The following is a 22,422-nucleotide window of genomic DNA, read 5'->3' as shown; positions in this document are numbered from 1 at the left end:
ACATCCTGAGAATAAATTAAAAACAACATAACTGGTGTAATGTAAGATTCAGATCCCCTTGCAAGAGATATAAGTTTAAGAAGCAAGTTATTATTCTACAGAGATGCGAAAACGTGAAGGCAAAGATAAGCTTGAGGTGGTACTTGTAGTCAAAAGATAGGTCCCTGATTTTGGTCATTTGTCCTGGATTTTTGTGGGTCATGTCTCTGATTGGCTATCTTAGAGGTTTCTAGGCATGCTCAACCGATCCAATTAGAATAAAAATATGACCCAAATGATCCAGCCATGTTTAGGTTGGTTGAAATTATGACGACTATATTTGCACCTAGATCTGAGGTGAAAACATGCTCCACCCTCTTTACAATGTTATCTTTGAGAGTCAGTACTTTTCATTATCATAACAAAATGTGTGCTATAGTCATTATCCCATGGTATAACATAAAAAGTCAGCAAATTCCAGTTGCTGTACAACACATTTATGCTATAACTGAAACCCTTATATTGAAACTAGAATATTTCCTTAGTTTATTAAGAAGCAATAACATGACCTTGCCTTGTCAAGCTCTAATAGTCAAGATAGGTTGTGACAGCAGAGATTAGTATGAAAGCTTAACTAACTGTTATGCTGGATGATTCTTCAAAAGCATTCCCATTACAGCATGTCATGTTTTACATGGCACTTCAGGAATGAAGGTTTTTAGGGTGATTATCTGTCAGCAAAGCTTAATTGACTATGCCTGCCACAATGCCACCAATCATATTTGCAGGCATTGTTGAACCTACCTGGCAATGGTTTTAGGTAAGTGTATTCATAAAGCCTGGCTCAGCAAAGTCAGATCCAGAGTTGTTCATCTGCTGTAAGGACACTTGCTACTAATATGCACTATAGAGCTGGCATAGTAAGTGATAGGGCTGGTCAGATACGACCTCAAGCCTACACATGAGGATTCCTTTGCCTTCATATTTATCTGTCACTTCTTAGCGCCCTGTTATTTCAGCCTTGGCAATGGCTACTAATAGGTTGAAACGCTTTCAGAGCTTCTCTAAAGGCTTTCAGAATCCCCCACCCCGCCCAGCCCCATTGTGATACTTGCCTTTAATTGTATCCATCCTTTTAAATTTAACATATCTGCTCCCACCTCTAGTGTGCTCCATACACTTCTGCAACATGATCGGAGACTAATAATACAAATGAGCTGACCCAGGAAATATGAGTGCTAATGACACGGAGGGGGGGGGATCAGATCAGCTGCCCGTTTCTCACTCCGTCAGACATTGACTTCAGTTTCCTGGTGGGTGGGATAGGCTAAGATTTCCCCCATGTTATAATTTTGCTATTGTTATTGAATTCCCCACTTTTAGTATGGGCGGTAATCCTCTAGATCTCCCTCCCCCAGCAGTACATCACCATCTCTCACTGCTGTAGCTGCATATGTTTTGTTGATATTCCCACTTTTATATGGGAACATTATTCTAGAGAAATAGGTCTGGCTTTTCCTTTAAGGAGCAGAGTAGCAGTGGGGTGCAACATAGAATCATAGAATGATACAGCACAGAAGGAGGCCGTTCAGCCCATCGTGCCTGTGCCGGCACTTTGGTAGAGTTATCCCACTAGTCCCACTCCGCTGCTCTTTCTCCATAGCCCTGCAAATGTTTTCCCTTCATCCCTCGATCCTGACCATTTCCCTGGATTGGGGATCATTGGCAGGCTCCTGGATGGATTCCCAACACCAAACGGGAGCTAGACATTGGCCCCAAGAGAAATGCCAGTTGTGCTGCAGTGGGATAATTGCTGCAGCACCATAAGGCGTGCCCAAAGATTAGAAGAACTGTCCCATTGAAGGCCCCAGTTGAGATTGGGGCCTTCAGCAGATAAGTGCTGGAGGCAAAATGAAAAGAGATGGCGCTATCCCTTCATGGGGGAACCTCAGGGCCATTGTCACCAATTTCTTGGGCCTACTGTCACTTTCCCCATGGAGGTCCTGAGAAACAGTGGTAACTGGTCCAGGAAAAATCTGATGAGGTCCTGGGCCCTGTCGCAATTTGCATGTAGTGGGTGGGGAAGGAGTGAACAGCAGTGGTTTCAGTGGAGATGGGGTCAGGGAAATGCAGGTTGGGTGGTGAGGCATCAGTGGGTCTTAATGGCCGAATCTTTCATTATGCTCCATGGCTATCCTCCCACCCAATTTCAGGCAGGATCGCAGAGGAGAATCCAGCCCATAATCTATAATTGATCAATGAATCTTATTACAATTCAATAGATATTGAACTCAAGGGCCTAGAAATTTGATTGCGCAGCATCTGTTTTTTGGGCAAAATACAGGGCTGCAGGGCCCAACGTGGTGTACAGAGTCCGCGTGTTCAGTCTACACGCCAATATTGGTTAGAGGACCCTGTAGACACCAGGGCATTAAACTGGCATTAAGCCCATTGCTTATGAAGATCAGGGGCCTAAGGCCTTTCTCAGGCCCTTTTCTGAAATTGTTTGGCGACTAACTGCAGCCTGTGCTGTGCAAGCTGCGGCCAGTTTACTCAGTTTTCCCTTAAAAATCTTTTGCTTACCTGAATATGGAGCTAGGAGGAACAGGAGTGCATTGTACTTTAACAAAAAAACTTCAAAATAAAACATTTTAAAAAAACTGTAAATGCACAAGCACAGAGAGACATTTTAGCTATTTGTGCACAGACAGTGCTACAGCAGGTCACCAAAAACAGTGCACAGAACATCTGATGAATAAGTGCAATTGTGCTAACATTGGTGGGGGATATCCCTGGGGGTGAGGGGTCTCCTGCTTGTCTGCTGTAACTTCAACTGAAGAACTACCAGAGGCCCAGGAAAATGGCATAAGCAGCATCTACGCCATTTTTCTGGGGTTTTTGTGGTGATCCCGTCAAAGTTACAGCAGTTGGATGGTAGAACGCCATGAAAATTCACCCCTGTTGTTTTTAAAGAGAGACATCCAAGTGAACTCAAGATGATAACATTCGACCAGACTCAGAATGACTAATTTTGGACTCTTTTGAGGTTTTTGTTTGGTTCATGACTCATCTCTAACTTGCCATACTTCAGGTTTAGGCCTACCAAGTAGAAGAGATAAATAGAAATATGGAGACTGTGGAAAATCTGAAATAAAAATAGAAAATGTGAAAACATACACAGGTTAATCGGAACGAGAATAGGTTAACATTTTGGAAGTGACCCTTCATCAGAACTGGCATGGTAGAGAGACAAAAACAAACAGTGGAAGGCAAAACAACAGGCAGAGGTCAAAGGTACAGACATGCTAACTATTTTCATAAAGAGGCTGCCTCTTGACCTCTATCTGTTTTGCTCGAGGCCAAACAAATGACTGCAGCAAGAATTAGAGCAGTCCTATGGTTAACTCCTAATAGTGAACTGCTCTGTCCGCTACATCTGATAAGCTGAATTTGGGAAAAATGGAATAGTACTGTTTCGAAAGAAGGATCAATAGAGGATTAATGACTAATTTCAGTGGGAAAGCTGTCTAATTAAGCAGTATTTTAGCCAAAGATAATCTCAGAGATTTTGTGAAAAGTTGAATGATTGATGCGCTAACCTTTTAGGGACTCTAACAAATCCCACAGGGTTCAGCAAACATTTTCTTAGTTGAAAGTCTTTTAAACTACATTAAATGTTTACAAAAAGCAGTGCTTTTCACTTAAACTTCTTTCAACTAAGGAGCAAAGGCAACTGTAAGTTTATAAACTTTAGATTGATCTGGCCTCTGCTGAAGACTGAAAATGAAGGGATGCCAACATTGCCATCATGTTAGATTGGGCTTAGAATCACTCATGAATGGGTTTGTGATGTTTCTTGTTTGTTGGGCAATTGTTTTTAAAAGAATACTGTCATGTATCAATAATGCCAACATTGTAATATCCTTTTTAAAAAGTCATGTATCAACAATGCCAACATTGTAATATCTTGTTAATCCTATCAATGTCCTTGGAAAGTTAATCTTTGCCTAAGTAAATAGCTTTTTAATGGTTTTCTTAGCTTATTTTTTGTTGACTTTTCTCAAATGCATTGAGAGATGGTGTCGTTATCATGAGTTTTACATATTTCAGTGTTTACTGATAATATTGTGATTGACACTGTCTGGAGTCTTCCCTTTAAAGAAAGTAGAGGGGCATGCAATGAGGGGCATGCAGTTGGCTCACACAGTGAATAGATGAATTGTAGAGACTAAGAAGGTCCCATGTACAATCCCCGGTCTATGCTGAGCTACATGATTTCACTTTGGGTAGTGGCAAGGGTGTTACAATTGGTCTCAATGCCCTGGGTTAGGGAAACACTGGCTTGGGTTCACACTCTTGGTCTATCCAGTGACCCCTGCTGCTAGTGTATATCCATGAATGTTGGATGAGTACAGGATTGGGCTTACGTGTGCTGACGTATGTGGTTGAATAGCTTGCAACCAGGGCCCACATATGAAGAATGGGTGAGGCGCCATGGTTTGACTGCTGTGCTATGTCTTTTCATCTTACTATCGTATTTCTTTTCTTTCCTTCATTTTAGATCACATTTCTTTTCAAACAGATATTCAAACTATAATTTTTATGAAATGACTGGACTCCATGGCTACCACCAGCTTTGTCGGATCCCAAGACTTAAAGATAGTAAAAAATATTTAATAAACTCCCTTTAAATTTAATACTTCTGGCAAAAAGACATCAAAGGGAGTGAAAATGGGTGGCAATGTTAAAATGCTATATTGCTCTATGTGTTGACACTTCGTGACATGCTCCTGTGGATTCAGGAAGTTAATCAACAATGAAGGGGGTGATTTTAAACCCCAAGAACAGGTGGGTTGGGGTCAGATGGGAGTTGAAAACAGTCGTTTTGTTGGGTTGCAACCGCAAAATTTTCAGACTTTGCATTCCCAGTGGGAGGTCTGTACTTTAACGTGCCAAAGTTAAACCCGGAAATAAAGCCAGGTTGCGGGCCCGACCCAAAAAACAACTATTTTCAACTCCCACCTGCCCCAACCCACCCGTTCTTGGGATTTAAAATCACCCCCGAACTGTCTGACGTGAATCTAAAAATCTCAGTAGTGATTTGAATGTAGATTATTACACATTTGCACCATTAATTAAATATCCATTTATTCCATCCTTTTGCACCATTGATTAATTCTGGGTTTGTAATAAAAAATGGATTTCCCAGAAAGATTAATTTCCCTCTGTAAGATTACAATATTTCAAATAATTTAGATCAATTTTAATGAATCTCACATACACAAATCAGAGAAAGATATTTCATGACAAATTCAACAAAGAGTTCTCATGTTAACTTTCTAGTCTGGACTCCCATTTATTGACAGGTTCTTTTTTTTCATTTTTTAATACAACACAGTGAAACAGTGATGCTGAATACATAAGATATATAATAGTATAAAAAGCCATATACTCTTCCCGAAAAAAGACACTTACAGCTGACATTAAGAACTGTCTGAAAATAAATATGAGTCAATAAATACAAAATAATGACTGCACAGCCCTTAACTCTTTGATTGCCATGGTTGTGTGTGGTGCAAAGGATGTGTTGATTTGAATGCTTGATGTGTATTTAATTGATTATGTGACCACCCATAGCAGTCAAAGGGTTATAGCAAGAAAATGTAAAAATAAATATTCCATTACATATGACCAGTTATGTTCATATCTGGTGTAACACTCTTTCCTCCTGTTCCATTGACCTCCATCCACCACACAGTTAACAGGGAGAAATTAAAGGGTTTGCTGACTAGAAGTGACTACAGGAAGAATCCTCTATCTTTGTCCAGTATGTTACACTCACTCGAACCATGCAGTAAGCCAAAAAAGAAGCAACTGAGGAATCGTAATAGCTCATATTTGGGAAAGAAATCTGTTGCGTTTCCCTGAATATCAACACATGACACATCTGTGCCTGCCCAACACAGCACTTTTTACAATCAAGCTGCTGTGCAGTCACTTCTTTTTAATAGTTTACAAAAGTCAGATACAATGGCCAAATGGAGATACTGCACAAAACAAGTGCAGTGGTGTAATACTAATTACAATGATCAGAACATTTCAGTTTGAATAAAAGTACCCTTTGAAGATGTAATTGAACTTCTTTAAATTGCATTGGAGTACTCCAGCACAGAATCTAGGCCTTAGGCCTTATTGAAAAGAACAATTATGTTTAACTGCAGCTAATAACAGGAAATAATAGGTCAGGTCAATTATGTGAATTTAGTTTCTTTTCCTGCTACTTAATGTCTTTAGTTGGCAGCTAAAGGTCGAGAGACAGGAAGAAAGAGAAAACTCTTCAAGGATGCGGAACAGTAACATTTTCTAAATGAAGACATTTAAAAAGTTCAATAATTACAATAGCCTGAAAATGTATTGAGTAATGTTAAAGGCAAACCTTTAACTATTTTAAAAGCCACTTGTCACTCACATTTCCATACAAAAGCAAGTTCTGATTTGTGAGAGCAACATATTGGTGAAATGGCTGTTTGTTACATCAGTGCACAGCCTAATGACAGGTTAGCCCCAAGGGGAAGCAGCTCTTAAAATTGACAATGATTTCAGTCAGTCGCTGAATTTTAAAATACTGAGTGAAACAACCTTTGCTGCAGGTTTGTTTAAAGCTACAGCAAACCACAGTAGCTCCGTAATTAAAAACATTCCCCATCTATAGGTGGAAGCTGAAAGAAGCCCATCTCTAAAGATGTTTCGTCCACTGAACCATCCATTTAGGAGTTTTTGAAGCAAAAATCAATTTCAGCGATGTGCGTTTTGCGTCCTTGTGGTAATGAACGATCTCTGCTCTTCACAGTTTCTGGTCTTCATAGTATTGGAGCCAGTGGAGGAGAGGAGGGTTGTAAAATGGAATTTTAATGCATAAACAACATTGTACTGATCCGAAACTTCACTGCAAAGACATACAGAACTTCAAACAGGATTCTTTTAAAGCTGGGCTTCTCCTGCTTCTACCTGTCTGTCAGATTTAATTTGGGGGTAACTGTGGACTACTGTAACTTCAAACCAAAAAAATTGTTCATACACTTAATGCACTTAACACTGAAATGCTTAACGATGGTACCTTGGAACTGATGGCGCTGGTGCACCACTATATCTGAAGGTCCCAGGCTTTATATAATAGCAATAACCAATGAGAATGCATGGATTCATTGGCAATTAAGACATGCCCAGATTAGACTGATTTATGTGATAATCAACACACATCTTCTTATTCATTATCTCTAGATAAAAATGTCTCATGAACAGTAAAATGCAATTGACTGAGAAATTAGCTACACTTTCGATTATATGTAGTCCATTAATGCGCACCTCTTCAACCAATCAGGAATTCATCCATGGCATTATACAATATGTATATTGATGCTGATGTCCCTCTGGGAACAGTCTCAGGTGATCACAACTGCTATTGTAAAAGTAAAAGTCACATTACTGTTAATTTTGCTCAATATTTCCATTTCTAGCATTCTACTACAAATCCTAGTCTTCTATGCTAAAAATAATTCCTCTTGATGGGTTTATAGAAGTTTGAGCAGCCCTGTGCGTGGCAGCATGAAAACCAATCTATAGGAACACCCTAACTGTAATTCTACATTTCCATTACACAGTATTTAAATCTACATGAACAATAGCTGTTGAAAATCCCACATATTGACTTTGATCAGAACTGCTTTAACAAAAACAAAAATGAAAAATATATTTAAGGCTGTTAACAATATTGCAGATATTTTGGCCCCTGTTACTTGGACACAGGACTGTCAGAACAGTCCAATTTTCTATGCTTTGTAATCCTGGTCTCCTACTTGAAAGGATGAAGTGCAGCAATATTTGCTCATTAGACAGATAGCGATCCTCTTTGGAAAATGAATGCAAAAGCTGAAGGGTCTTTCTGGTTCAGAAAAAAGATTAAGTCAGCAGAAGGATTCTCAACAAAACCCTCAAAATAGGGAAAAGATCAGGATCAGCAATGAAATAAAGTACCAGTCTTTATAAAGATCTTGAGAAGTTTTTCCTTTTTGTTAATCTGGAGTCAAAGTCCACTAGGGCATCAAGCGTGCAGATAAAAGGCCTATACGGAATGGCGCACCAAAGAAAGACAAAGGACTGAAATACAGATGATACCGTGTATCATGAAAGCTTCCCCCTCTCTCCTTTTGTAATCTCCACTCATGCTCAGAACAGACGACTCTGAGAAAATCAGCAATGATTCATGTGTCTCAGGCAGAAAGATGCCTGCTCATTGCTGGGTTCCAGCATTACAGCCCTCTTGTTGAAATCTCATTGTTGCTTCTGCTACAATCACACCCACTCTTGCATGGATCGCTTGCAGTATAGTATGTGGCGTGGCGTTCCTTTCCTCTTAAATTGAACCACTGTGTAAACCAACACCAGAAAGCACAAGGCCAGAGTACAAGGGATAACAATGGCTATGGCATTCACAGTGCTGGATGTATTATCAATTTTAATCACAATATCTACATCATCTTGAGCATCATGCCTGTCTTTATCTCCAGTTTTAGTTCGGTCACATCCCATCCATTCTTTAAGTATTGATCTAGGATAGTTAGGCTCCACCTTGAGCTTATGGTTATTGAATTTCCAGTATTCCTTTCCTTTGTAAAAAAATGTATAACCTGGAAATGTAAGAACAAAATTATTCAGTCTCACAGGTTAACACAATAAAAGTTAACTCATAAAAATACTGAAACTGTTGAAAATATACAACAGGCCACTTGATGCCTGAAAGAAAGGCAAGTTAATATTTTGGACAAGTTGTTTCATCAGAACTGTCAGGGTTATGAGGAAAGCTCCTTTATAGGACTAACCAAAACAAAGACGGCAAAGCAGCAGTTAGAGGTCAAAGATACAGATATGCTATCTACTTTCATAAAGAGACAGCTCTATGTGGTTTATACCAGACAGATGACTTTATGCTAGATAAAGGGCTGTATACTAGACAAAAGGCTGTAAACTAAACAAAGGAGCATATACTCGACAGAGTTTAGCATGTAGCACATCTAACTGGGGAGCGCAAAATCCGACAAGGCAGCAGCTCTTAACAGGATGCAGCTTGCCATTAAAGGATAAAGTTGTGGCTGTGGCCAAAAAGTAGACTAGTTCTTCACAATGGTACAGTGGAGACATGTGATTAAACTGCTCCCTTTGATGCTGAAGAGCTGGAATTGCTACTACAGGAAGTGCACTGGAGGAGGGTGTCCTTATTTGGGGCTGAAGGTTCACCCTCCAGTAAAAGCAGAGGTGCCAAGTGCATGAAGTGAGGTCAGCACTCAAGTCAATGCAGTCACCCAGGTCCCTTGTACCTGGATGCAAATGAGGGAGATTTTTACTGGTATCAGAAAGAAGGCCCAGTTAAGTGTGCTCTTCACTTTTGCACACACTTCTTATGGGGTCCATCATCCATGGCACAAACCCCTAATTTAAGACCTGCTGCACCTTTTGGGAGGTACCATTTAAAACATTATACAAAATCTTAGCCCTTTGCACACACTCTATCACTGTTTCAAAGCTGAACAGTACACTTTTGTTGCAGGTGGAGGTGACAGCAAACAGATGCTTATGATTCCACCCCGATTCGCTCCTCTGCTGTTAAAGAGTTTGTTGGTTGAGTCAGCAGTCGTGAATGTAAGGGTGAGCTCTGGTGTCTTAACAGCTACCCACTCAGTGTTTCTTCTTCAAATAATGTGACCACCTGGACTGCCACGTATTGAAGGCATCATGGCTGCTTCCTGCATAATGACCATTGACGTGCATAATTATGTTTCTGTTGTAGGTTTTAGGGATAATAGTAAGAAAATGGCTAAGTTAGAATAACTTGACATGAGCAGAAAGCATCATGGGTTAATTGATTTAGGAGGCTATAGTGAATGTGTGGACAGATGAGAAAGTGAAAGCGAGAGTCTGAAAGCCAGAGATATTTCTGTACAAAGACAAACAGCCTGAGCAAGATAAAACAGCTATGTATTTAACTGTAATATTAATGCAATTAATTGTATCCTTGTAGACAACAGATTCTTAGATAGAAATTGAATCACATGAGTTAAGTTTAAGATAGTTAAGGGGGGGTGCTATGGATACAGAACTATAATGGAAAAAGCGCTAATCACTCAAGGCCAGTTTGACCGCTCAAGCATGTGAAATGTCTAGAGAACAATAAACAGATTAAGCCACACTGCACATGCACAAGAAAGGGAAGTTTTCTGCGTGTCTGCTGCCGTTCTTGTGTACTATCCTTACATTAGCCTTGGCATTGATCTGTACAAAGGTACGGCACACTGGTGCAGTTTAGGAACTCTAACTAGTTTTGCTTAGGGTTAGCAATGAGAGAACATGGCTTGCGAACTCCCGATGAGTTCTTTGTTCATGAGTATTTAATTATTGATTTAATTATTAGTTACTATTATTATTTAGTTATTAATCAGATGTCTCTATCTCTTGACCCCACCTGCCTGTATCAAAATGGAAAGGTAGTGAGAACATTGAGTGCAAACCCAGGCAAACCAAGAGTTGATTTGAAGATCATTAATGTCAGTTTTGGCTCAGTGGTGACACTTTCACTTCTGAGTCAGAAGGTCATGGGTTCAATCCCCACTCCAAAGATTTGAGCACTTAACCTAGGCTGACACCTCAGTGCAGTGCTGATGGGGTGTTGCATATCAGAGCTGCTATCTTTCAGATCAGATGTTAAACCAAGGCACACTCTTTCCCCTCAGGCGGACATAAAAGATTGCCATATCCTCGCCATCACAAAGAGTGCTTACTTCCACTTCCATACTATCACCCGCCTTTCCCACTAACTCGGCCCATCTGAAATTGAATCCCCCCTCCATATCTTTGTCACCGAGAGACTCAATTCCATTCTCCACCCTCCATAAACTTTAATTCATCCAAAGCTCTGTCCTATGCCAACTCCCGCTTACTCATCACCCCCACCTCACTGGCCTATATCGGCTCTCTGTTCCCCGATGCTTCAAATTAAAAATTTTCTGCCTTGATTTTCTATAGGGGTTCTCCCAATCTACTGCTGTATCTTTGGCAGAAGATCGGTGAAGCCTTTGGAAAAAAGGTGTAAATGATTCTTATTTTTTATTCATTCATGGGATGTGGGCGTCGCTGACAAGGCCAGCATTTATTGCCTATCCCTAATTGCCCTTGAGAAGGTGGTGGTGAGCCGCCTTCTTGAACCGCTGCAGTCCGTGTGGTGAAGGTTCTCCCACAGTGCTGTTAGGAAGGGAGTTCCAGGATTTTGACCCAGCGACGATGAAGGAACGGCGATATATTTCCAAGTCAGGATGATGTGTGACTTGGAGGGGAACGTGCAGGTGGTGGTGTTCCCATGTACCTGCTGCCCTTGTCCTTCTAGGTGGTAGACGTCGCCGGTTTGGGAGGTGCTGTCGAAGAAGCCTTGGCGAGTTGCTGCAGTGCATCCTGTGGATGGTACACACTGCAGCCACAATGCGCCGGTGGTGAAGGGAGTGAATGTTTAGGGTGGTGGATGGGGTGCCAATCAAGCGGGCTGCTTTGTCTTGGATGGTGTCGAGCTTCTTGAGTGTTGTTGGAGCTGCACTCATCCAGGCAAGTGGAGAGTATTCCATCACACTCCTGACTTGTGCCTTGTAGATGGTGGAAAGGCTTTGGGGAGTCAGAGGTGAGTCACCCGCTGCAGAATACCCAGCCTCTGGCCTGCTCTTGTGGCCACAGTATTTAAGTGGCTGGTCCAGTTAAGTTTCTGGTCAATGGTGACACCCAGGATGTTGATTGTGGGGGATTTGGCGATGGTAATGCCGTTGAATGTCAAGGGGAGGTGGTTAGATTCTCTCTTGTTGGAGATGGTCATTGCCTGGCATTTGTCTGGCGCGAATGTTACTTCAAAACAGCCGTTTCTCCATGGATCCCACCAAAGTTAAGTGGGAGATGGGAAGAAACCTGTGGAAATCCTTCCATGGCTTCACCCGTCCCTATCTGTGTACCCTCCTCCAGCCCTACGAGCTCCTTCGAATTCGTCAAGCCTCTTGCACTTCCCCCTCTTTGCCTCACCATTGGTGGCTATGCCTACGAGTGCCTAGATCCCACTCTCTGGAATTCCCTTCCTGCCTTTCCACAACCCTTTCTTCCTTTAAGACCCTCCTTACAATCCACCGCTTTGACTAAGCTTTTGGTTACTTCTGCTAATATTTCCTAAATTTGTCTCGTCAATTTTTCCTCGCGCCTCTGTGAAATGCCTTGTGACATTAAAGGCACTATATAAATGCAAGTTGTTGTTGTTGAGTGGGCTAGAATACAAGTCCCAGTGGTTAATAGTAAGCTTGTAGACAGCACTGGTTTAGCCCCATCTGGAATGGGCCCGATATTACCAGGGCGGCGGGGGGGGGGGGGTGATTGGGCGCGTGGGTAACACGCCTGGTGAAATCAGTCTGTGGACCCTGTGGCGAGGGTAGTGCCCTCTGCGACACATCTCTCTCTGCCGTTGCCCTCCCTCCTGCTGTGCAGGTGGATGTGTCACAGCACTGTGTTGTGGAGCTCCACGTGTCAGAGGTGGACGGCGTGGCCGGCGAGGCTGGTGATGCTGTTCGCCCTCCGAGGAGGTCATGACTGCAGCTACGGCGGCCCCCATCTGGAAGATGTACATCTGAGGGGGTCCGCAAGGTAGGTACATGTGTCTGGACACCGGGGTAAGTGTGCAAGTTGGTGAATTTTATTGTTAGGAGGAGGGTGGTGGAGGCGCAATCGCAGGCTAATTGGATCCACTTACCTCTTGTTCCGGGTTCCCCGCTGCTGAGCTGCGCGGAGGGCGGACTGCGCATACGCAGTAAGCTCTGTCAGCTGGAGGAGCTCTATTTAAAGGGACAGTCCTCCACTGACTGATGCTGAAAGAAATAGGAAAAATTACAGCATGGAGCAGCCCAGGGGGAAGGCTGCTCCCAGTTTAAAGATGCCTCACTCCAGATATCAATACATGGGGTGAGGATGAGGGGGAGGACAGAGATCATCCCCCCGGCAGGCAGGAGGAAGCGGCCTGCCTCTGCCACCAAGAAGGCCTGGCTCGAGGTGGCAGAGGAGGTCACCTGCACCACCAACATATCGCGCACCTGCATACAGTGCAGGAGGCGCTGCAATGACCTAAGTAGGTCAGCCAAAGTGAGTACACTTACTCATTCCCCTACACTCCGCCTGCCACATCACCGCCCCCACCCCACACCTCCTTCTGCACTGCCAACACTACTCTGTCACATCACCCCTCACACCCACTCAAACCTCATCCTCATCTTACCTGCACTTACTCACCTCGCCAGTACTCATCCCGCCACTACCACTCAACCCAATCCTCATACAATCTCATGGCTCTATCTCATACTCACCCTCTCATGCATCTCTTTCACGGTCAGCCTCACTCAACCTGCCACTACCTGTGCTGCAGCCACAGGGCATGCATCACATATGTGCAGTAGGAAGCGTAAGGCAAATGTGTCGTGAGCATGAAGGGGATGCACAAGGGGGTTTGAGGGTTTGTCATGGTTTTTACTTATATTTGATTTATGATCAATTCACATTACATATTATATTGGCACCACTACTGCCACGTCTTTGCGAATCTTGTCTGGTTTGTGCAATAATGCTCTTTCCTGAGGATCACAATGAAGACCCACACCTGATGCCACCCATTGTGTAACTGCAGAATGGGTGTAGGTGTATTTGCAGGGCTCTTTTGTGCAGACGACTGAGAGACGTCGGCGATGTCCCCGATTGCACCCTGGAAGGATGTGGAGGAGAAGTTGTTGAGGGCAGTGATGACTTTGACAGCGACAGGTAAGAAGATGGTGCTCGGGCCAGCCGGGAGCAGCTCGGCATGAAGGAGGCTGCAGATGTCCACGACTACATGTCGAGTGACTCTGAGCCTCCGTGTGCACTGCTGCTCAGAGAGGTCCAGGAAGCAGAGCCTCGGTCTGTGGACCCTGTGGCGAGGGTAGTGCCCTCTGTGATGCATCTCTCTCTGCCGTTGCCCTCCTTCCTGCTGTGCAGGTGGATGTGTCACAGCACTGTGTTGTGGAGCTCCACATGTCAGAGGTGGACGGTGTGGCCGGCGAGGTTGGTGATGCTGTTCGCCCTCCGAGGAGGTCATGACTGCAGCTACACCGGCCCCCATCCGGAAGATGTACATCTGAGGGGGTCCGCAAGATAGGTACATGTGTCTGGACACCGGGGTAAGTGTGCAAGTTGGTGAATTTTATTGTTAGGAGGAGGGTGGTGGAGGCCAAACTTTGTCCAAAGTGACAGAGTGGCCTCCTGCAATGAGTGAGGGTCTCCCCCCCCCACCTGTCAAATGGACCTTTGCAGCTGCCACAGGCTGACAGCTGCAACACGTCCATTTGAACTGGGAGTGTTTCCCCCAGTATGGGAAACAGTCCCAGTTGTGTGTAAAATCCCAACCCTCCGAAAATATCTCGTTAGCAGGTCTGTAAACAACGTGAAATACCAAGATAAATAGCTTAAGTGGCACCCCGCCGGCTTTAATTGCCTGCGGGAGTCCCACATGCGGGGGCTGCGCGCGCATGTCAGCGCGTCAGTGGGAAACCCGGAAGTGGGCGGGTTGGAGCCAGGCTCCCGACCCGCCCCGGGAATCCCCGATTTTCGGAGCCCCCCCCACCAGGAACGCATCCAATCGCGGGTGCTAAATTCATGCCCAATGAGGAGAAAGGTACCCAGTAGGTGGATGAAATACTCAGGGAGATTCTGTGATCCGACACTTCCAGCAGGGAAGAGTGCTCTCAGGAAACTGTGGTCACACAGCCTGCAGTTTTTTTTTTGTCCATTAAAATTAGCAACAACAACTAGCATTTATGTGGCACCTTTAAGATAGAAAAATATCCCAAGGCCTAATCAAAAAAATGGAGGCCGAGCCAAAGAAAGAAATTTTAGCAAGGGTGACCAAAAGCTTGGTCAAAGAGGTGCATTTCATGGAGGGTCTTAAAAGGTGAGAGGGAGTTAGAGAGATAGATAGGTTTATGGTGGGAATTCCAGAGCGTAGGGCCTAGGCGGCTGAAGGCACAGCCGCCATTAGGCTGCGCACCTATTATTTCCCAAAATGCCCTCCCTTTGAATACTATTCCCCTGGAGGGAATGCCAGAATGTTGAATCACTAGGACTGTTCCTGAAGTTTGCATTAACTTTGTTCAGAGAAGTGCTCGAGGTCAAAGATCGAAAATTTGGAATGAGAATGTGAGAACGAGCTGAAATGGCAAGCTTCAGGAAGAATTAAAATCACGTTGATGGACAGAATGAAGTTGTATGGCAAAACATTACGTTGTGAGCACATGAACTTTATATGCTTTGGGGCCAGATTTTTCTTTTTGGCACTTTAGCATAAAGCAACTCTCGGGCACAGCACATAGAGGAAAATCAGGCAGAGAGGACTGCATGCCCGTATTGGAGCCTACATGATTTTCTGATCATTCCTTTAAATTTCTGAAGAAGGTGTGCAAAAAGGTGATCTGCTGGAACTAGTCAGGTACAGCTAGCATTTTGACCCAAGAAGTTTGAGACTGCAAGTTTGGACCCTTAAAAATCATCAAGGCCTTCTATCTATTCAGATCGTGTCAATCTCAAACCTGGGTCTCAAACTTGACCTGGATCCTATGGCTAAGAGTGGTGGTGCTTTACAAAGTCTATCCTTAATATTCAGTGCTAAATTTGTAATTAAGGCAATAAAATATCATCGTTAAATTTAAGGTAAAAATCCACAAGGATTTAAAATCCAGTGCAGTATCTTGTTTGTTATGATTATGAAAAACACTTAAAAAGTGATTTACCTGAAACTTTGACTGAATCAACATTGATAAATGGACAAGTTTGAACAAAATAAAAACTGCATTTACTCTTACCACTTTCTTTGCTGACAAAGGCCCCCTGTGGAGACTCAGGGATTCCTTTCCATATTGAAATGGATTTGGGATAACCACTGTCTACAACATGTGTTTCTTCATTGTACCTCCAGTACCTGTAGGCAGAAAAGAAAAATTGCAGGTGAACAATGTGAGGTTCTAAAGCTGGGTTCAATTAATACTATCAGAGATTAAAGTCCTAAAATTGCGAGACTCTGCTCCCAGAATCTTGCTCATCGGGAGCCTAAAATGGAGAACTGGGTGCGGTGGTCAGAGCTACAAATTTCAATTTTCCAGCCAGTAATTTTAATTGGAGGGTCTTGCATCTTAGGAGTTTGGGTTTCATCTGAAACTATTGTTGATGACCAGGTGAGTCCTTTTTTAAAATCTCTACCTTTAATGCCCTTATCCCCAGCAAAATCTTCACTGACTCCCATCCCAATCAATTCCCCAGTATGGCTCACTTCTTCACTCCATTAAGTCCAAGGGATGCAAACTTCAGATCTGGGTTGACCAGATCAATCTCTAAAGTGCCTTTCTCTCCTGTACCTAGGTAGTCCACTATTCTGGGATCATCCAGGAAAGCAAAGACAACCCCAGGATACTTTACTCTACAGCAACTGCCTCCTTAGATTTCTCTCCCTATCCTCTCCACCCTCACCTCTAACAACATGTGCAAGGAAATCATCTCCATGATTGAGACCACCGATTCAGCTGCTTCTTCCAATTCTCTCTGCCCACTAAATCAAACCACCCCCAGTCCCATCTCCACACTAGCCCTGTACCTTCTTTTCTCTAGTTTGTTGCCCATTTCCTCCCTGCTCTCTTAAGTTCATTATAAGGATTGCCCTCCCCAACCCAATTTCCATTAAACTCCTGATCACTTCCTGGCAACCATTTTCGCTGATATTGTAAATGGTTCCTTTAGATTGGCTCAGTTGGTATCAGATTCCCCTTTGAATCAGAAAATTGTGGGTTTACATCCCATTCGAAGACTTGATTGCATAATTCAGGCTGACACTTCAGTACAACACCGCGAGGGCATTGCCCTATTGAAAGTCCTGACTTACGGATGATAAACCGAATCCCTGCCTGCCTGTTGAATAGATGTAAACAATCCCATGGCAGAATTCAAAGAAATGCATGTAATTCTCCCAATGTCCTGGTCAACATTTGTCCTACATAAGAACATAAGAAATAGGAACAGGAGTAGGCCATACGGCCCCTCGAGCCTGCTCTGCCATTCAATAAGATCATGGCTGATCTTTGACCTCGCCTCCATTTTCCTGCCCGATCCCCATATCCCTTGATTCCCTTACAGTCCAAAAATCTATTGATCTTAGCTTTGAATATACTCAACGACAGAGCATCCACAGCCCTCTGAGGTAGAAATTTCCAAAGATTCACAACCCTCTGAGTGAAGAAATTTCTCCTTACCTCAGTCCTAAATGGCTGACCCCTTATCCTGAGACTATGTCCCCTCGCAAGTATATCCTTCCTTAGGTAAGGAGATCAAAACTGTACACAGTAGTCCAGGTATGGTCTCACCAAAGCCTATATAATTGCAGCAAGACTTCCTTACCCTTATACTCTAACTCCCTTGCTATAAAGGTCAACATACCATTTGCCTTTCTAATTGCTTGCTGTACCTGCATGTTAACTTTCGATGCTTCATGTAGAAGGACACCCAAATCCCTCTGAACACCAACATTTAATAGTTTATCACCATTTAAAAAATATTCTGTTTTTCTATTCTTCCTACCAAAGTGAATAACCTCACATTTCCCCACATTATACTCCATATGCCACCTTTTTGCCCACTCACTTAACTTGTCTATATCCCTTTGCAGACTCTTTAGTGTCCTCCTCACAGCTTACTTTCCCACCTAGCTTTGTATCATCAGCAAACTTGGATACTTTACACTCGGTCCCTTCATCTAAATCATTAATATAGATTGTAAATAGCTGAGGCCCAAGCACTGATCCTTGCGGCACCCCACTAGTTACAGCCTGCCAAACTGAAAATGACCCATTTATTACTACTCTCTGTTTTCTGTCTGGTAACCAATCCTCTATCCATGCTAATATGTTACACCCAACCCCATGAGCCCTTATCTTGTGTAACAACCTTTCGTGTAGCACCTTATCGAATATCTTATGACATTCCAAATATATTACATTCACTGGTTCCCCTTTATGTACCCTGCTAGCTACATCCTCAAAAAACTCTAATAGATTTGCCAAATATGATTTCCCTTTCATAAAGCCATGTTGACTCTGCCTAATCATATTATGATTTGCTAAGTGCCCCATTACCACGTCCTTAATAAAGGATTCCAGCATTTTCCCGACTACTGATGTCAGGCTAACTGGCCTGTAGTTCCCTGTTTTCTCTCTCCCTCCTTTCTGGAATAACGGTGTTACATTTGCTACTTTCCAATCAACTGGGACTGTTCTAGAATCTATGGAATTCTGGTAGATCACAACTAATGCATCCACTATCTCTGCAGCCATCTCTTTTAGAACCCTAGGATGTAGGCCATCGGGTACAGGCGAATTTGATCCTTTGCTGGTTTCTAAAACTCTCCCAATCCTCAGGCTTGCTGCTCTTCTTGGCAACATTATTAGCCTCTTCTTTTAACCTAATACTATCTTTAACATTTTTAGTTAGTCACGGATGGATCACTTTTCCTGTGGAGTTTTTATTTCTCAATGGAATGTCTATTCGTTGAGAATTGATTCATTTCTGGGCTGAAAGGGTTGTCCTATGAGGAGAGGTTGAGTAGAATGGGCCACTTGTCTCTGGAGTTTAGAAGAGAGGTGATCTCATTGAAACATGTCAGATTATTAGGGGGCTTGACAGGGTAGATGCTGAGAGATTGTTTCCCCTGGCTAGAGAGTCTAGAACTAGGGGGCATAGTCGCAGGATAAGGGGTCGGCCATTCAAGACTGTGATGAGGAGCAGCAAAGGGTTGTGAATCTTTGGAATTCTCTACCCCAGGGGCTGTACATGCTGAGCCATTGAATATATTCAAGGCTGAGATGGATAGATTTTTGGACTCTAGGGGAATCAAGGGATATGGGGATCAGGCGGGAAAGTGGAGTTGAGGTCGAAGATCAGCCATGATCTTATTGAATGGCAGAGCAGGCTCAAGGGGCCGTATGGCCTACTCCTTTTCCAATTTCGTAGTTCTTAATTATGAAATATTTCTTTAAATGTTTGCCATTGCTTACCTGCGGTCATATCTTTTAATCTAATTTCCGAATTAAACTTAGCCAATTCACCCCTCATACCTATGTAATTGGCTTTGTTTAAGTTTTTTCCTACACTACAACAGTGACTACAGTTCAAAAATACTTCATTGGCTGTAAAATACCTTGGGAGATCCTGAGGTCATGAAAAGCACCAAAAAAATGCAAATCTTTCTTTCTTTTAAGGCTCTAGTTTCGGACTTAATTACTTCACTCTCGAACTCAATGTGAAATTCTATTATATTATGATCACTTATCCCGTGAGGATCCCTTACTAGGAGATTACTAATTAACCCTATCTCATTACACAAGTCAAGATCTAAAATAGCCTGTTTCCTGGTTGGTTCCACGATGTATTGTTCTAGGAAACTCTTGAATACATTCCATGAACTTGTCCTCCAAACTACATTTGCCAATTTGATTTGCCCAGTCTATATGAAGATTGAAGTCCCCCACAATTATTGCATTACCCTTGTCACAAGCTCCTCTTATTTCTTAACACTCTGTCCAACAGTGTAACTACTGTTAGGGGGCCTATAAACTACTCCCACCAGTTTTTTCTGCTCCTTGTTATTTCTTATCTCCACCCATACTGATTCTACTTCCTGCTCTTTCAAGCCAAGATCCTTTCTCACTACTGCCTTTATCTCATCCTTTATTATCAGGGCTACTCCCCCCTCCTTTTCCATTTTGTCTGTCTTTACAAAAAGTCAAGTACCCTGGAATATTTAGTTCCCAACCTTGGTCATCTTACAACCACATCTCAGTAATGGCTACTAGATCAAGCCGATTTATCTCTATTTGTGCTATTAATTCATCTACATTGTTACGAATGATTCATGCCTTCAGATAAAGTGCCTTTAATTTTAACTTTTTACTATCTTTCCCTGATTTGACCTAATGCACTATTACCATTAAACTCTCTGTCCCTTCCTGACACACTCTGCTTATCTTTACTCAAATTGCTACACTGCTCTATGGCCTTGACTTTTCTCTTTAGATTTATAAATTTACACTTACCTGATCTCTCTCCCAACTTTTTAGTTTAAAGCCCTATCTAATGCCCTAGTTATTCGATTCACCAGGACGCTGGTCCCAGCCCGGTTTAAGTGGAGTCTGTCCCAACAGAATAGCTCCCTCTTTTCCCAGTACTGGTGCCAATGCCCCGTGAATTGAAACCCCTGTCTCCCACACCACTCTTGATCCATGCATTTAACTCTCTGATCTGTTTGACCCTATGCTAATTTGTGTGTGGTTCAGGTAGTAATCCAGAGAATATTACCTTTGAGATTCTGCTTATTAATTTGGACCCTAACTCCTCAAACTTTCTCAGCAGAACCTCATTCCTAGTTCTACCTATGTTGTTGGTTCCTACATGGACCATGACAACTGGATGCTCCCCCTCATGCTCTTCCTTCAACCAATATCATTAGAACAGATTAACTGGTTATTTATTTCATTGTAGGACCTTGCTTTATGCAAATTGGCTGTCATGTTTGCCTAAAAAAACAACAGTGACTACACTTCAAATGTAATTCATTGGCTGTGTAGCACTTTGGGATCTCCTGAGGATGTACCATCTGATATCAGACAATTTCTTCTTCCTGATTTGTAGCCAAGTGTGAGGAACTTGGATGAGTGCATTGAATCGATCAATGATCTAATTACATGTAGCTTGCACTTGTACTTTTATTGGAATGTGGCTTCCAGCCTGAAATATTACCACCCTCCTTTGCCGCACCTCCAGCAGCAGAACCTCCAATTCTTCAGCACCAAAACTAGCTGTTCGGTCTGCATATTTCCACTGTACCAATGTGAACAATGTGGTTGTTTGGTGGCTTTCTGTTCCCAGTTGGAACCCTCACCCACCGGCAGTGCCTAAGAGAAATCTAGGCGTATGCTGTGCACAATTTTCTCACCATTTTATATCAATGATCCCGACTGTAGTGCTGAAGACTTGTGCTCCAGAACTAGCTGCGCCTCTAGCCAAACTGTTCCAGTACAGCTACAACACTGGCATCTACCCGACAATGTGGGAAATTGACCAGGTATGTCCTGTCCACAAAAAGCAGGACAAATCCAATCCGGCCAATTACCGCCCCATCAGTCTACTCTCAATCATCAGCAAAGTGATGGAAAGTGTCGTCGACTGTGCTATCAAGCGGCCCTTACTCACCAATAACCTGCTCACCGATGCTCAGTTTGGGTTCCGCCAGGACCACTCGGCTCCAGACCTCATTACAGCCTTGGTCCAAACATGGACAAAAGAGCTGAATTCCAGAGGTGAGGTGAGAGTGACTGCCCTTGACATCAAGGCAGCATTTGACCGAGTGTGGCACCAAGGAGCCCTCGTAAAATTGAAGTCAATGGGAATCAGGGGGAAAACTCTCCAGTGGCTGGAGTCATACCTAGCACACAGGAAGATGGTAGTGGTTGTTGGAGGCCAATCATCTCAGCCCCAGGGCATTGCTGCAGGAGTTCCTCAGGGCAGTGTTCTAGGCCCAACCATCTTCAGCTGCTTCATCAATGACCTTCTCTCCATCATAAGGTCAGAAATGGGGATGTTCGCTGATGATTGCACAGTGTTCGGTTCCATTCGCAACCCCTCAAATAATGAAGCAGTCCGAGCCCGCATGCAGCAAGACATGGACAACATCCAAGCTTGGGCTGATAAGTGGCAAGTAATATTTGTGCCAGGCAAATGACAGGCAATGACCATCTCCAAAAAGAGAGAGTCTAAACACCTCCCTTTGACATTCAACGGCATTACTATCGCTGAATCCCCCACCATCAACATCCTGGGGATCGCCATTGACCAAAAACTTAACTGGACCAGCCATATAAATATGGTCAGGGCTACGGACCAAATGCTGGAATATGGGATTAGAGTAGACAGGGCTGATGGCCGGCGCGGACACGATGGGCCGAAGGGCCTCTATCCGTGCTGTATAACTCTATGACTCTATGACTCTAAATACTCTGGCTACAAGAGCAGGTCAGAGGCTGGGTGTTCTGCGGCGAGTGACTCACCTCCTGACTCCCCAAAACCTTTCCACCATCTACAAGGCACAAGTCAGGAGTGTGATGGAATACTCTCCACTTGCTTGGATGAGTGCAGCTCCAACAACACTCTAGAAGCTCGACATCATCCAGGACAAAGCAGCCCGCTTGATTGACACCCCATCCACCACCCTAAACATTCATTCCCTTAACCACTGGCGCACAGTGGCTGCAGTGTGTA

The 22,422-nt window shown here is 43.3% G+C and overlaps 1 protein-coding gene across 1 annotated transcript in view; it reads right to left on the bottom strand.

The window, feature by feature from the left end:
- Positions 1 to 5,310: 5,310 nt before the first annotated feature.
- The window catches only part of LOC137313352 (matrix metalloproteinase-16-like), a 200,226-nt gene continuing 183,114 nt past the window's right edge, over positions 5,311 to 22,422 (bottom strand). The window contains exons 9-10 of the mRNA XM_067979480.1: positions 15,930 to 16,045; positions 5,311 to 8,666 (exon numbers count right to left, since the gene is read on the bottom strand). Coding sequence (XP_067835581.1) covers positions 8,332 to 8,666; positions 15,930 to 16,045 — 451 coding nt within the window. The 3' untranslated portion in view covers positions 5,311 to 8,331. The remainder of the gene's footprint in view (positions 8,667 to 15,929; positions 16,046 to 22,422) is intronic.

The sequence above is a fragment of the Heptranchias perlo genome, chromosome 3 (genome assembly GCF_035084215.1).
Source record: "Heptranchias perlo isolate sHepPer1 chromosome 3, sHepPer1.hap1, whole genome shotgun sequence".
In the NCBI taxonomy this organism is placed as follows: Eukaryota; Metazoa; Chordata; class Chondrichthyes; order Hexanchiformes; family Hexanchidae; genus Heptranchias; species Heptranchias perlo.
Note: the sequence above shows the minus strand (reverse complement) of the source record. Positions and strands in the feature narration are given on the sequence as shown.